This window comes from Heloderma suspectum, chromosome 5 (assembly GCF_057233095.1).
Source record: "Heloderma suspectum isolate Gila_16-S chromosome 5, 16-S_ref, whole genome shotgun sequence".
Taxonomy (NCBI): domain Eukaryota; kingdom Metazoa; phylum Chordata; class Lepidosauria; order Squamata; family Helodermatidae; genus Heloderma; species Heloderma suspectum.
This window is the reverse complement of record NC_139462.1, coordinates 157485977-157501551: the sequence shown is the minus strand read 5'-3', so window position 1 is coordinate 157501551 and position 15575 is coordinate 157485977. Positions and strand designations below refer to the sequence as shown.

Sequence of the window (15575 nt, the reverse complement as noted above, 5' to 3'; positions counted from 1 at the left end):
CTGGATTCCCCATTTTAAAAAAGTGAGTGAATGAGCAGTAGCAAATTCAAGACGTAACAAGTAGTGTGGAAGCAACCATGCTGTTGGGGGACCATATCTACTGATTGTAGCCAGATGTTAGCTGTTCCTCAGACCAATCATCCCATCATAAGCTTGAATATACTTCAAACATCTCTTAGATCTATTCAGAATTGTCTCAGTACTGACTAATTTCTTGGTGAACATGCAGAAAGCTCACCTGTTTTCTGAGAGTTCTCTTGCTGTGTTTTCAATTTCTCCCTTAAAATACTATGATAATACTGTTAGCTCAGAGACCGCACAGTTGTCTGGAACCTTAAAAATGGGTCTTTGGGGATTTTGTACACTTCTGAGCTGTGACTAGTGTCCAGTATTTGAACAAAATAGATGAAATAGGCCGCTTTGTTTGGTGTTGTGGTCATGTAGTTCTCAGCTATCCACATGAGTTCCATCAAGAGAACAGGGTTAACATTAAAGAACTTATCTCTATGTGCCTACAAAACAACCAGGCTTTCCTAAATGCTGGCAGTGCACAGGTAGAATCTCATTTTACATTCTGAGTGGGAGAAGAACTGGGGAAAATGACACTATTTGTAATAAATCTGAGTAAGATGAGCTGGACAAATTTGTATAACGATTTTGTAACTACAAAATCAGGTAACTACAAAAGTTGACAACTTCACCCGAGGAAACCACTTGCACAGTAAACACTTAGACGTGGTTCACACGACTCAACAATCCACAGTGGGAGGTCAGCCTTGTTTATTTCAGGGTGGCTTGTCATGACATCTGAACCTGGAGCCGTTTCCTCAGCATGGTTTGTTAAACCATGTACAAGCCACCCTGAGAACCCATGGCTTGTTGTTGGGTTGTTCAGGGTGACTTGTTTTCAGAGTGGCTTTTCACAATTGTGAACCTGGCATGATGGCTTGTGCATAGCTTGTCAGAAAGGGGTACAGAGTTGCCTGGCAAGTGTGGCAAAAACCCTGGTCACTACTTGCAATCTTGCTAATGATATCCCCTCTTTAATGTGTCTTGAAATGACACTAGTCAATTTACTCCTCCATTTTGTCGCCTCCTTAGACAGTGACACCTGTCCACTCCCCACCTTCTCAATGTGCACAAATTTAACATTTTTCCCCACCTTCAGGAGATTTGTGCATGTGTAACTTATTTTTTTCCCATCTTCAGGGGGATTTGTGCAAACAGAATGTTATTTTTCCACCCTTGGGGAGATTTGCTCAAGTTTAATTTTATTTTAACTTTCAGGGAGAGTTGTACAAAGTTGCTAAAGTGCAGTAACTACTGCTCTTATACACAATAGTTACTGAGCTTTAACAAAATAAATTAAATATGTGCAAATCTCTCTGAAGGTGAAAAAAAGTTACATTTGCAAACATCTTCCTGAAGGTGGAAAAAAAATTCTACAAAATAAACTCTACTTCACTAATGAGCACATTTTCAGATTAATGGAGTAGGCTGATGATGTCGTGCCACAAATGCCCATGGGATACATGTTGGGAGAAGGTGGTAAGACTTAAGGGGGAAACAAGCCATGCAAGCCTCAGAGTGCTTGGCGATCTATTGGGAGTAACGTGGGTTGGTGAGAACAACCAACCCACCGTAACTTATTTTCAGGGTGGCTTATTATGACGTGTGAACTGTGTATTATTGTAGACTATGGGTGAGTTCTCACAACATGACATCCCACAGTGGCAAATAAGCCACACGGTGTGGGTTGTCATTGGAACAACCCACGGTGAGCCTGATTGGGCTTATCATGGGTTCTTCTCCCCCTCCTTCCCCGTTGGTCCCCCAGCTGGCTCCACCCGGTATTCCAGAACTTTGTGGCAGAACCCATCTTGTCTGCCACTAAGTCCTCCATCCCCACTTGGATTGCAACCCTGGTTGCATCTGGGTCTTCAAAAAAAAAAAAAAAAAAATTGTGCCCAAACATTGGTGCAAAACAGGGCCGATTTTTTTTTCTGGCTCTGGGAATGTGTGCAAATGCCTTAGTAATTTTTGTTTTAAAAATTGATGGGTTTTTTGCAGTTGTGGAGGTGCACAGTTGTGGCTTGCCTTGCCAATTCCCTTCTAAGTTTCAGCTGTGAAAGTGTGAAGCATAGAAGGTAATTGACAAGACGGGGCTGCATATATGCTTCGACAGCTGACAGGTTGTGGGGGAGAAGGGGCCAGATTGGCTGGAAAATTATCCTTCAGTTTTGAAGTATGGGATTTACACTTGGGGGTCCCCTTCTATTCAACCCCTCCCCAAGTCTCCCCCAAGTGGTTTTAAGGGTGATATAGGATCCACCACATTATCGGAGCTCCCATTTGCAGTAAAAGTGAAGGTAAAATATGCATCTCACCCCATGCATTGCTGTTACAACGGCCAGAGGGCAAGGTTATCTTGCTCCCAAATGCATTCTTTTACATTCATATTTATTAATTCCTGCTATTCACTCCTTTGGTGAAGATTAAAGGACTAGTCTTGTGGATAAGAGTATGGTTGGGGTGAACGCTGCCCTCTACCCCTATCACCGAATGGCCCCCCATTTATTGATTTATTGATTTATTTATTTACGCACTCACTCACTTATTTAATTTCTTAATTGCCCATCTGGCCGGTCACCCAGCCACTCTGGGCGATGTACAATAATACAACAGTTTAAAACAATAAAATTCCACATTAAAACATTGTATTTCTAAAAATATCCTAACCCACCCCAAATGCCTGCCTGAACAACCACGTTTTTAATGTGTGGCGGAAGCTCGTTAAAGAGGGGGCATGGCAGAGTTCCCTAGGGAGGGAGTTCCACAGAGTGGGGGCCACCACAGAGAAGGCCCTCTACCTCATCCTCACTAGCCCAGCTGTCCTGGCTGATGGGACAGAGAGAAGGCCATTTGAAGCTGATCTTGTTGAGTGGCTTGTCTGGTGTTGTTGGAGGCGCTCCTTGAGATAGGCTGGGCTGGAACCATATAGGGTTTTAAAGGTCAAAACCAAAACCTTGAATTTGGCCCAGAAAACAACTGGTAGCTAGTGAAACTCCTTCAGCACCGGAATGATGTGATCACACCGGCAGTGGCCTTTAATCAGGCGAGCAGCCACGTTCTGCACCAGCTGCAGCTTCCGAACTGTCTTCAAGGGTAACCCCACGTAGAGTGCATTACAGTAGTCTAAGCAAGAGGAGACCATCAATGATACTTGTGAAAAATGTATAGTGTGTCTCTATAGACTGCACAGTAACATATAATAGGTTCTTGTACTCTCAGGAACTCTCTACACTTTCATTCTTTTCTTCACAGTATTAGGCACATCACTAGTATCGGATATTATTATTATTGTTATTATTTACATTTCTATACCACCGAATAGCCAGAGCTCTCTGTGCAGTTTACAAAGATTAAAAACATTAAAATACAATATACAGAGATTAAAAACCATTTACATAAAAAAACACATGAACAGACAATATACACAAAAGAAACATATATCTAAAACGACTTCAAACAAACAGTCTCAAAAACAAACAACCATAACCATAAGACATTCCAGGATTGAATAAACACTTATCATATGCTGCCGAATGCCTGGGAGAAGAGAAAGGTCTTAACCTGGCACCGAAAAGATAACGATGTTGGTGCCCGGTGGACCCCATCGAGGAGATCATTCCATAATTTGGGGGCCACCACCAAAAAGGCTCTCTCCCTTGTTGCCCTCTTCTGAGGTTCCCTCAGTGTAGGTAGCCAGAGGAGGACCTTAGATGTTGAGCGTAGCATACGGGTAGGTTCGTGTCAGGAGAGGCGCTCCAACAGGTATTGTGGTCCCATGCCATGTAAGGCTTTATAGGTTAAAACCAGCACCTTGAATCGGGCTCGGAAACATACGGGCAGCCAGTACAAGTGGACCAGAGTAGGTCTTATACATCTCCGTTAGCAAACTTTCTGCCACATTTTGCATGAGCTGCAGTTTCTGAACCATCTTCAAAGGCAGCCCCACGTAGAGTGCATGGCAGTAATCTAACTTGGATATTATCAGAGCATAGACAACTGAAACCAGGTTATCCCTGTCCAGATAGGGGCGTAGCTGGGCCACCAACCAAAGTTGGTAGAAGGCACTCCGTGCCACTGAGGCTTCCTGAGCCTTAAGTGACAAAGATGGCTTAAGGAGAACCCCCAAGCTACGAACCTGCTCCTTCAGGGGGAGCGCAACCCCATCCAGAGCAGGTTGAGAACCCTCCATCCGGTCAGAAGAACCACCCACCAATAGCATCTCAGGCTTGTCTGGATTGAGTTTCAGTTTATTAGCCCTCATCCAGTCCATTGTTGCAGCCAGGCATTGATTTAGCACATCCATAGCCTCACCTGAAGAAGATGAAAAGGAGAAGTAGAACTGTGTGTCATCAGCATGCTGATGACAACACGCCCCAAAACTCCGGATGACTGCACTCAACGGTTTCATGTAGATGTTAAATAGCATGGGGGACAGAACTGACCCCTGCAGCACTCCATAGTGGAGAATCCACGGGGCCAAGCAATATTCCCCAAGTACCACCTTCTGGAGCTTGACCATCCAAGTTTGAGTGAAACCAGTGCAATGCAATGCCTCCCACTCCCAGCTCAGACAATCGTCCTAGAAGGATACCACAGTCGATGGTATTGAAAGCTGCTGAGAGATCAAGGAGGATCAACAAGGTCACACTCCCCCTGTCTCTGTCCTGACATAGGTCATCATTCAGGGCGACCAAGGCTATTTCCATGCCAAAACCTGGCCTGAACCCCAACTGAAATGGATCTAGATAATCAGTCTCATCCAAGAGTGTCTGGAGCTGGTTGTCAACCACCTGCTCCCGGATACAATCTAGTTACTATACATGATATTGATCTACTGCCCTAGTCAGCTATTGTTAAATGTATTCATACTAATATGTTGAAAGGAGTATATTCCATGTACTGATAATTTGTGATATCTACCATAGGTGGGTTGGTTAATTAGCATGAGATTATAAAATGATTTCTGCATGATAGGTACCCTGTTTTAATATGCTATTTGTATAATATTGCAGTGTCACATAGTAATAAAGTCAAAGAACTGTGGTGGGGAAGATTTTCTTAGATGATGAGAAACAATTTAGCTAAATGACTTGACCTAGAGCAGGTTAGCTTTTACACTAGCCAGCCTGAATAGAGTTTGTCCTAATTGCCAACTATGTTTTATATGTTTCAGCTGGTTACTGCCTATCAAGCTGTGCAAAGAGAAAAGAAAAAGTTACAGGTAAAAAAAAAAGCCTCAAGGTATTGCCTGAACATATTTCACAGTCCTAAAGTTCTTTGCAGAGAAAAGTACATATGATACACCTTTCACTTTAAATTGTGTCTAGTATGCAAGTTGTTGTTCAGTCGTTCAGTTGTGTCCAGCTCTTCGTGACCCCATGGACCATAGCACGCCAGGCCTTCCTGTCCTGCGCTCTCTCCTGGAGCATGCTCAAGTCCATCTAGTATGCAAGAAGGGGTCTTAAAAATAGGGTGTGATCCACAGAAGTGTTCCATTGCCCTGATGTGACTCTTTCCATGGATGTAACTTGTAGCCAACTTGCAGAAAGCATACTTGGAAGCCAGATCCCCTACAGTCCACAGGAGGTGAAGTTTCTTGCCAGAGCTGACCTGTTTCAGGCCTTGAATGTTTTGCCATTTGTCAAAGCATTCACAAAACCTCCTGACCAAGGGCGAAGCAGTGCTGACAACAGTTGAAAGAAGGGGAAAATCAGAAGTGCAAAATGGTGCTTGTGTACATCAGGTCTAATGCTAGTAGGAACAGAGTATTCTGCAAAGCTGGCAGACTTCATGAGTTAAAAATGATAATTAAAAATGGCTTGATTTGGAAGGTCAGTGCAAAGCAGAAATCCTTATTCACATTTAGCTTTTATGTGTTGAATTTTTCAGAAATCTTCATTATCATTTTAATTTTGTTTCAGGGAATATTGAGCCAGAGTCAGGATAAAGCACTTCGCAGAATTGGTGAATTGCGGGAGGTAACTCTTAATTCCAGTTGTACGTGTGAACTTCCAGCAAAACATCTGAGAATTTATAATGAATACATACATAGTTAAATTTTCTAGTGACAGATTTCAGTAACAAAAATATTGTTATGATTGGCATAGACTTTCTTAAAATATTTGTCCACTCCTACATTGTAATTATCAGTAGCTCTCCCTTATTTGAGACAATGTATTATTGTTTAACAGTGTAAACTATCCACCATGAACTGTCCTTATGCAAATTCTACAGAAAGCAAATTCATTTTTTTGCCATTATTCAACCAGCAATAGTACTGTTTTCTGTTGGCACTTTTTGAAAAGTATATCACAATGGAACAATAATAATTTGTATACTTATACTTTATAAGTTAAGTCTAATAGAGAAGCTTTAAAAATACTTTTTCATGATGTATTTTCATAACGTAATGTAGAAAATAGATAAATGAACAATGAAGAAAATATAATACAAATAGGGGCTATTTTCTTACTTTCCCCAAATACAGATTTTATATTGTGTATTCTTTATACTTTAGAGAAGGAGTAGGTGATTTCTTAACAAAGGGTATGTGTGCTAATTTGTACCCCAATGAGTCTCTAAAATTTTAGTGTCACTTTAATTCTTTAAGATTTTGATTGGTATGTAATAGTGTGTAGATAACTAGGATAATTAATAAATATCCATGAACATTTATTATCTAATTTGTATCGGGTAACACTGCAGTGAGTTGGGATTTTCTATGACTGGGTTTGTATGACACGCTAAGCAATGGTGGGTTGTTTTTCCAGAGCAACCTGTTGCCCCAAGGTCCCATGGAGGGGGTGTGATTCTCTCCTCCCCCCCAATCCAATTTCCAGGAGGGCTACTTTAAAAAAATTTTCTCAGCCCCATTTTTTCACAAAATGGGGCTGGGGAAATTATAAAAAAATTGACCCCAATTGCAATTGAAGCTGGGAAGTGGGACTTGGCAGCATACAAGATGGGTCTGCTGCCAGGTTCCCCTGGAGGACTGAGGAGGACAGAGCGGGGATGAGGGGCAAACAACCACTCAGTGCATGATACACACCGGCAGCATGCTACACAGCCTTTGTGGGTTCACAGTAACCCACCCTGTCTGGCTAGTGTCTCGTTTGAACAGCCCCTGTATGTTAGAGAGCTTATTCAAAGCAGCAGTAGGCCCTATTCCCTACTGCTGCCCACTTTGCTCTGCTTTAGTGAGGATGCAAACATTACCTGGCATAATAAAGATAAATATTTAGGTTTCAGTGTATTGAGAGATCGGATTAATCAGACATAAGCAAGGATAATATATTTAAATTAGGAAATGATCATCTTTCACTATGTAGAAAAGAAAATTACAGTAGCTGGTTCTTGTCATTTATTGATGCATCTTCCTAGTCATTGGTTGAGTTAAAAAATATAGCTCTCCAATTGAAACTAGATGGACGCATTCTGCATGCAAACTGCCACAGTGATGTCACTGGATTCCGCATCCTGTTATATTCAACTGGGTTGCCTTAGCACCAACAAACTCTTAGGGCCTGGAAGTGCGGAAATGTAAACTAACCTAGGTTTGAGTAATTTAGAAGGTTGGAACTCCTAAAACCAATAGCAAAGCAAATAAACTTAGAAGATGACAACAAAATATGAGCAAATTCAGCCATTTGTGCAGAAGTGCTTATATTTGCTTTGTGCAGCAAAAAATATATTTTAATACTTACCCTTGGATTACAAAAAGTTGATTCTCCTCTTTTTACCATGTGGGGTCTAATTAAGGTAAATGTGTACTTTGCAGATAGTGGCTTATTACTATAATCTGGTTTTTAAGCACAGAGTCCATAGCATTCTTTCCTCAAATCTCAATTAAGAGCAAACTGCGCAACAAGAAATTAGACCTTACCTATTCTGTTCATCAGATTTATTTTCTGATTACTGAAAAACATTTTCTGTGTAGTTTTGCCAACTTACCATTAAAAACTGGCCTGGTCTGCTCTTGTGCTTTTAACTGCAACTTGATGTACAGGAATGAACAGGTGAAGATCTCTGTGGCTTGGGAATAAATTTTTTCATCTGTTAATTGCTGCTGTTGAAGGCACAGCTAAATACATGCTTCAGAAGTTGAAAACACTATTTCTGTTTGAATTTACTATTAGCTGTTTCTCATTTGTCCACTCGTTTGGTAGCAAAAATCTCACTGGCTTCAGCTGTGCATTTGTGTTTCAACAAGAAAATCATTAATTATGCTTTCACAAGTAATTCAGAGCAGATCCTTTAGGCCAGAGATAGGCAAACCGGTCCCCTCCAGATGTTTTAGACTACAACTCCCATAAGCCTCAGCTAGCATGTCCAATGGTCAGGGATTATAGGAGTTATAGTCTAAAACATCTGGAGGGCAAAAGGTTGTTTACTCTTGCTCTAGGTATACATATACAGTAATTGTGTAGGATGGCTATAGTAATTGAGTTCCCATAAGGATACAGAGTAGGTTTATGAAATATCACCATTGGAAGCAAAGCATAATGCTTGACAATTGCATTGTTGACAAATTATACCCCCTTTTTTGGTAGATCAGCCTTTCTCACAAGTGCTCTTACTTTAGACAGATCATCATCAAAATTAAAATTGTCCCAAGCATTGTACAAAGAATAGATGGGTCTCTGCCATAATGGCTTACAGTCTAATAGAAACAGTACAAAAGGAAACAGAGGCATGGAGGAAAATAATTCAGGGAGGAAGAGAGACAGGGTGGAAAAGGCAGGTACCAACTTTTCATCTTTAAGATGAAGTCTGTTCAGCTCTGTAATTCTTGGAGAAAACACTTCCAAAAGTCTGAAGCCAGTATAAGGAAAATGTCATGGGAGTGTTTACATTGTCAAGAATGGATCGTCCTTTCCCTTTGCAATCAACACCCCAATAGACATAGCTTCAGGCGAATATGACTTTATTTTGCTAGAGACTAGCCTCTCTACAAATGCAGATTCAAGGAAACTCTCAGACTGCCCCAGGCCCTAACAACTAATCAACAATCTCTAAGCAGAGGAGATGAACCATGGGATAGAGAAGGTGCTGACAGTTTGGGTATGAACCCCATGCCCACCTAGGTTCAGAGTGATGCCCCTCCCTTAGGATGCCCCTCCCTTAGTAGTGATTACCCTCCCTCGCAGTGATGCCTCTCCCTATGTGGATATGGCTTGCTTGCTGAGCCTTCCTTTGAATCCCTATTCTCTGATCTCAGGGCAACATGCTTTGAGGGGAAATGTATAATGCAAATGTCTTTGTGTAGAAAGGATATTCCTGACATTAAAATAAAATTTTAAGAAATCGAGCTGTGCTGAGTGTAACAATGCTTTGTGAAGGAACAGGAATATTTATTCTTGGGGTGGGGGGCGTAGAAGTGGTGAGAGCTTGCTCTTTTATCCTGTTGCCATTGTTTGTCAGGTGGAAATATTACCCCTATATTGGTGTTTCTTTTGAACCTTTTGAACTTGTGGATCCTCTTCTAAACATACACTACCTTCTGGGTTAGCCTAGCACCAATAATCTGTTTGACAAATGAACATCCAGAGATGCATATAATGTTGTTGTAGTATCATAGATGGATAGGATTTCACAGCTAGCTAGTAGAAAAAATGTTTGGCTACCAAAGGCAGCCAAAATCTGTAAACTTCTGGCCATTGGTAATAGTGAGCAAAACCAGAAAACCCAAATCACTATGTACTTGTGCCAGTGATTATCCGTCTACCACAACACATCTGCCCAATACCATATTTCAGTAACTTCAAAAAATTCTACCTTTAGGAATTGTTTCCACATTGATTCATCTTCTGAGGAATCTCTGCATATTGATGTTATATGTCCTGTTCTAAGGATTGGTTCAGGATCCTTGAATTCACATGGTCCCTTCTCCTAATCTATCTTTTGCTTGTGTGCCATGATTCTTTTCTTCCTTTGTTCCTCTCTCCCTCCCTGGCTTGAGGCAAACCATAGCTTGCTCTTTCATCTGAGACAGCAACATTTGGTTTGTATTTGCCCTGCAAAACAGGATTGGAAACTAGGACACACTCCCCAGGCTCATTAGGTCTTCTTGCTCAATGTAAATTGAGAGTTTGCTATATAACATGCCCAGTGGTACCATGCAGCTATGTAATACAGGGGAAGATCACTAGTGGCAGGTTAATTTTCTTTTTGCCTAGTTGATATGTTTCTATATTGCCCTAGTGCTTTCATATAGGGAGGGTTAGGAGCTGATGCAGCCCCATTCTCTGCTTAAATTCTGTTTTATTGTGAACTGCTCATTCTTGCAAATGCTGGATTGATGGCTTCCGGAAGATGCCAATAAGGTATTTGAAAATGATTGAAATTGATACTGCCAATATATCAGATTGAGAACTCTGAAGTTTTCAAGACAAAAAGGATGTGAACTGTAGAGGCTGGATTCCAGAGCAGAGTGAGATCCATACTGGAAGAAGGAGGAGTGAACAAGAGTAAACTATATGGAGACAGAGACTTAGAGAAGTCATGGGAGGAAGGGTGGCAGGTGTGCAAGTAGTAGCCTCCCTCCTAGTGAGGAGGGAGAAGGGTAGGGTGAAAGTGTTAAAAACAGTTAAACTTAGATCAATCCAGGGTGCATAGAAGAGTCAAATTTACTTGGCTTATACTGTATGGCTTATGCTATATCTACTCCTACTGCTTAATTTGCCTGTGAGTTTTGTTTACAAAAATACTTTAAAGCTGATTTAATCTGTTTTAGATTTTTCAGTTATAAGTATTTGTGAAATCTGTGGTTTCTTAGGAACTCCAGATGGATCAACAGGCCAAAAAACATCTTCAGGAAGAGTTTGATGCATCATTAGAAGAAAAGGACCAACTCATCAGTGTCCTGCAGACTCAGGTAACTATGTTTGATTAAGAGAGAGGCTTCCAAAGTACCCTGGAGGAATGACAATTATTTGTCTTTTCTTACATTTTGTACTAGCTTTGCAAAGAAATTGCATAATGCTTTTTACTATCAACTCTCAATGTTCCGTTCCTTCTAAATAAGTTGCCCAATTGTTTTGTGATCAGGTGAGGGAAGGGGGGAGATATGGTAATATGTAATATTGCTTAATATGTCAGCATGCATCCTGAGTTAAAACACAGGGCCTTGCTTGTGCTCGCTGTGGCTTTTCACTCTTTCTTTGCTACTGTGATCTTTGTGCTTCATCTAAGCCTGCTGTGAAAGTTCTTCTGAAATCCAAAAAAAACCCCTAGCATGTTTCTCTGTCTGTATTGGAAGGTGAACAAACAGCTGTGTGAGCCAAGCTACAAATGCTTTACCATATGCTTACAAGGCTAATATTAGGCAAGGATTCATTTTTCTTGTTTCTCCTTATAAGCGAGAATAACAAAGAAAGTCATAGGTCATTCAAATTGAAAATCAAACTATCCTTTAAGATTATTTCCCTTCCATTTTTGAAAGGAAAGTATGAGGAAAAAATGTCTGTCACTGTAGCTGAATAGATAAATACAATTTTGTTGCTTATGCAGGTATCATTACTGAAACAACGGTTGCAGAATGGCCAAATAAGTATTGAATTACCTGATCCAAATGTTCAGACTCAGCCACAAGTTCAGAGTCCAACAAAAGGTATAAATGCAGAAAATGCCCTGCAGCCAGGGAGTCCTGGTAGGTTGGTGTCTTAAAAAACCCACCTTAACTATTTCTTAATAAAGTATTAGAAAATGTGTGTTTTCAGTTTGTGCTTAAGAACTGTTTTCTTCATGTGGACTGCTTCAGCTTGGCTGGCTTTACCTTCATTTTGATAATGTCACTGATGCAGAACTGGTTAGGCAGGTTATATTTCTGTAATCAGGGATATTTAATGGTCCAAATTATTTAATGGTCATCAGGTTGTGTTCTTGTGAGAATGTTACAGCAGTTTTTTATTTAATTTTTTTTAGTACATTTATATCCCACTTTTCTTCCAGCATGGTACTCAAACTGTCATACATGGGGGATCCCAGGCAGTCTCTCATCCAGGCACTGATCAGATCCAGACCTGATTAGCTTCAACATTCTTGTTGAATCATGTGCCCTCAGACCACACCCGGAGACCAACTCGCACAGTGAACTTTAATTTCCCATTGCTTAGGAATTGGGACTTCCAAGCTTTAATTCATTTCAGTTGAAATACTTCAGTGTCTGTATGTCTACCAACAGACTCTGATCTGCCTTCTGCCCACCCATGCAGTAGAGGCTCCCTGCTGGTGGAAGGGGTGGGAAGCATTTTTTTGCCAATTCACACCGCAGCCCCCAGCATTGCCTCTCATGCTTCCTGACCAGGTCTCCTGACCTTCCAGAGCAGTGTTTTGGGGGGCAAAAGAGGCTGCAAGGGGAAGCATGAAGCAGTGACCACTGTCCTCAATTGTGAGTGGAACTCTATTGAGTCCAAGTCTGGATCCAACCCACTATATTTTAAAAAACAGAACAAACACAGTAATATTGGAAGTGATGGAATATATGGTTTTTGTAACTTTGGTTAAAAGCAAATCTGTGGATGAACTTAATACACTGAGGCACAGTTCATACATTTGGCAGTCCACAAACAATCCACAATTTCATGTAGTTTCTTGTTACTGGATGTGCTCTTTGGACACGTGTACAAACAAGCATACGTTCCAAGACACACTTGTTAAGGGAACTTTTATAATCGGCAACAGCACATCTTGGAAAAAATGACCCAATGATGTATACACAGAGTTTTCTTTGAAAACAGGGTGAATTTTATTAGGCACATAAGAATGAAAAATATACAATGGTTACTTTGGTGGGAAATTAGCTGGTAAAAGGATTGTTACAGAATTCTAAAATTTTGGTGATTAGTTCATAGATTAAAAGCAAAATCATGCAGAAAACCATTTTGCAGTAAACAGTTACAAAATGAAGATCCATGCCCTATGTTTGAATGGTGGGGAAATTAGCTTTAAAGACTACTCAGAGGCTAAGCTGAGATTTGCGGTGCACTAGGCCATGGGCATGTGTGGATTGTCTAGATTGAACTGGGTTGGGCTATGCCTCTGAGGGGAGTTGCAGAAGTTAGGCAACTTGGGGTCCTAATGCTACTGGGAGGAAGAAAGAGAGGAAGAGAAAGGTTCAGGGGAAGAGAGGGGGTTCTTGTGAGGGGCTTGGAGAGCAGCCTGGGCATTGAGGCTAGTCACTGTGACGGAAGGACAGGGGAGGATGAGGGTAACTTCTAGCTATTTCACACCCTTGTTCCAATTTCCAGTGCTTTGTGTGCTCTGCCTCTTATCGCTTCATCGAGAACTATATTATCCAGAAAACATTTTGTACCAAGGCAAGCTGTCAAGAATTTGGCTTGGTCGCAAATGGTATGATGATGATGATGATGATGAAGAGCCAGGATCCTCAACATAAGGGAGTCCAGCCATGATTCTTCCCACTAATCGACCAAGGGAAGGCTGCACTGAAGTGGCTGGGTTCCCGGCCAAGGACTGTTTAAAACGGGTGGGCAACACATAGCCCACAGGCCCCATGCCTTCCCCTGTTATCCTCCAAAAATTGCCTCCCCAAAAGAGGAAAAAATTGGCAGTTTACTTTCACAACCAAAAGGTGAGGTAAGAAATGTAAATAAATAAAATAATAATGTCGGCTGCCAAAACATTTGAACCAGATCTTCATGATATATAGAAAGATAGTCTTGATTGCATAAGTGGCAGCAGCCATGTGTGGAAGCCCCTACATGGAAGCATGAGTTCATACAATTGACATCTCCATGCAAGCTTCCAAGTTCAGGGGATCATATTTGGTTTGCCAAATATATGAGCCTGGCATAATTTTCTGGTCTTTGTAGGTGATAATGGGGATTCTGCTCAAACACTAGAAACCCTTACTCAGCGAGTAAGACGTCAAGAAAACTTGCTTCATCGATGCAAAGAAACAATTCGATCACATAAAGAGCGCTCAGCACAGCTAACCAGTGAGAAGGAGGCGCTGCAGGAACAACTAGATGAGAGGCTTCAGGAGCTAGAGAAAATGAAGGTACTGAAAAAATGACTCCTACTGTATCAACTTCTGCAAGACAAACATTTGCTTTGCTTAATTCATATAGCAAAAGAGGCCAGATATCCACAAATGTACTGTACATTTCAGAGTGGGGTAAGGCATGGGGGTAGTTAACACTATTGTGTGTCTATTACCTGGGTTAATGAAAACGTTGTAGTTGTTGAACCCAATAGGATTTTATGTACTAAACTTTGACTGTGGCTACAGTCCTAGTTACAATGGGAGGAACTGGACACATTCTACTTAAAAAAAAATTATGTCAGAAAATTAAACTATAATGTAAATATTGTAGAAGCCCCCATACCATTACTTGAACTCCTCTGGGAGCTTTTTTCACTGAAAATTTGGGTAAAATTGGGCTGGTTCGCACATAACAGCCCATGGGTTAAGCAATCCATGGGCTATTGGAGATGAGCGGGAGAGAGTGGGCGTGTTGCCTGCAGCGTGACAACCACTTCCATTTTTACTCAACGTTTAATCAGCCGGGTTTGCACATCGTGTGCAAAACCTACGAGTGGGTCAATTGTAGGTTGTTGAGTAAAGCGGAAGTGGTGGCTGGGTGGGAGGTTCTCTCCCACTCATCCCCACCACTCCATGGATTGTTTAACCCACGGACTGTCATGACATGCTAACTGGGTCAACGTTTTAAACAATAATAATAAAAAATGAAATACACTAAGGGCTGCAAAGTCTGTAATAGTGATATAGTTTGAAGAAGGAAACCGGTATCTTCAGTCTCTTCCATATAATCAGCATTCAGAATAAGCACATGCATATCCTAACACAAAGGGTTTCCAGGGTTATCTGCCTTGATCTCCCATGAGGAGCTAGCCGTAGTATACTTGCCAGTAAGAAATATCCAAATGCTGACTATTGCAGGGAAGAGAATTACTTTAGGTTGGGTACACTTTTCTAAAGTTCATTTTGTTCTGTCTCTTAGGATCTTCATATGGCTGAAAAGACCAAACTGATTACTCAGCTACGTGATGCCAAGGACTTGATAGAACAGCTAGAGCAAGATAAGGTAAGCAGTACAGTACAATTTTAAATGGCCACAGTTTTGTATTGGTGCCAACTCTTGTTAATGTGTGATACATAAAATATCAAAGTGTTTGTATTACACTGTATTGGTGCTCAAAACAGTTTACTTTTGAATATGTTTAAGTAGTGACATTTAATTTTGTTATAGCTATGGAAAATTTCATCAGGGCAAGTTTATTTAGGAATAGGAGTATGTGTTATAGAAGGTGGAAATTTGTTCTAGGTTTATTACTATATTACACAATCACATAGGTCTGCAAGGTACCCCGGCACCTCCAAGATAACCTGTAGAGCTGTGCATTGTGGTAAACGTAGTAATCCAGAATTCAGAAAGCCATAGTGTAAATTACACTATTTTGTAAATTACCTTGAAATCATTAATAAAAGACAGTATATAAATATTTCAATTAATATAATT

The 15575-nt window shown here is 40.9% G+C and overlaps 1 protein-coding gene across 11 annotated transcripts in view; it reads left to right on the top strand.

The window, feature by feature from the left end:
- GOLGA4 (golgin A4) overlaps window positions 1-15575 on the top strand; it is an 80586-nt gene that overhangs the window by 15271 nt on the left and 49740 nt on the right. For 8 of the 11 annotated variants that reach the window (XM_084857960.1, XM_084857956.1, XM_084857955.1 and 5 more), the window contains 6 exons: window positions 5246-5293; window positions 5994-6050; window positions 10847-10945; window positions 11581-11719; window positions 13905-14092; window positions 15057-15140. In XM_084857960.1, the coding sequence (XP_084714086.1) occupies window positions 5246-5293; window positions 5994-6050; window positions 10847-10945; window positions 11581-11719; window positions 13905-14092; window positions 15057-15140 (615 nt within the window). Of the gene's footprint in view, window positions 1-5245; window positions 5294-5993; window positions 6051-10846; window positions 10946-11580; window positions 11720-13904; window positions 14093-15056; window positions 15141-15575 lie in introns of those variants that run through there. The other 3 variants (XM_084857961.1, XM_084857957.1, XM_084857965.1) reach the window with 2 other exon arrangements.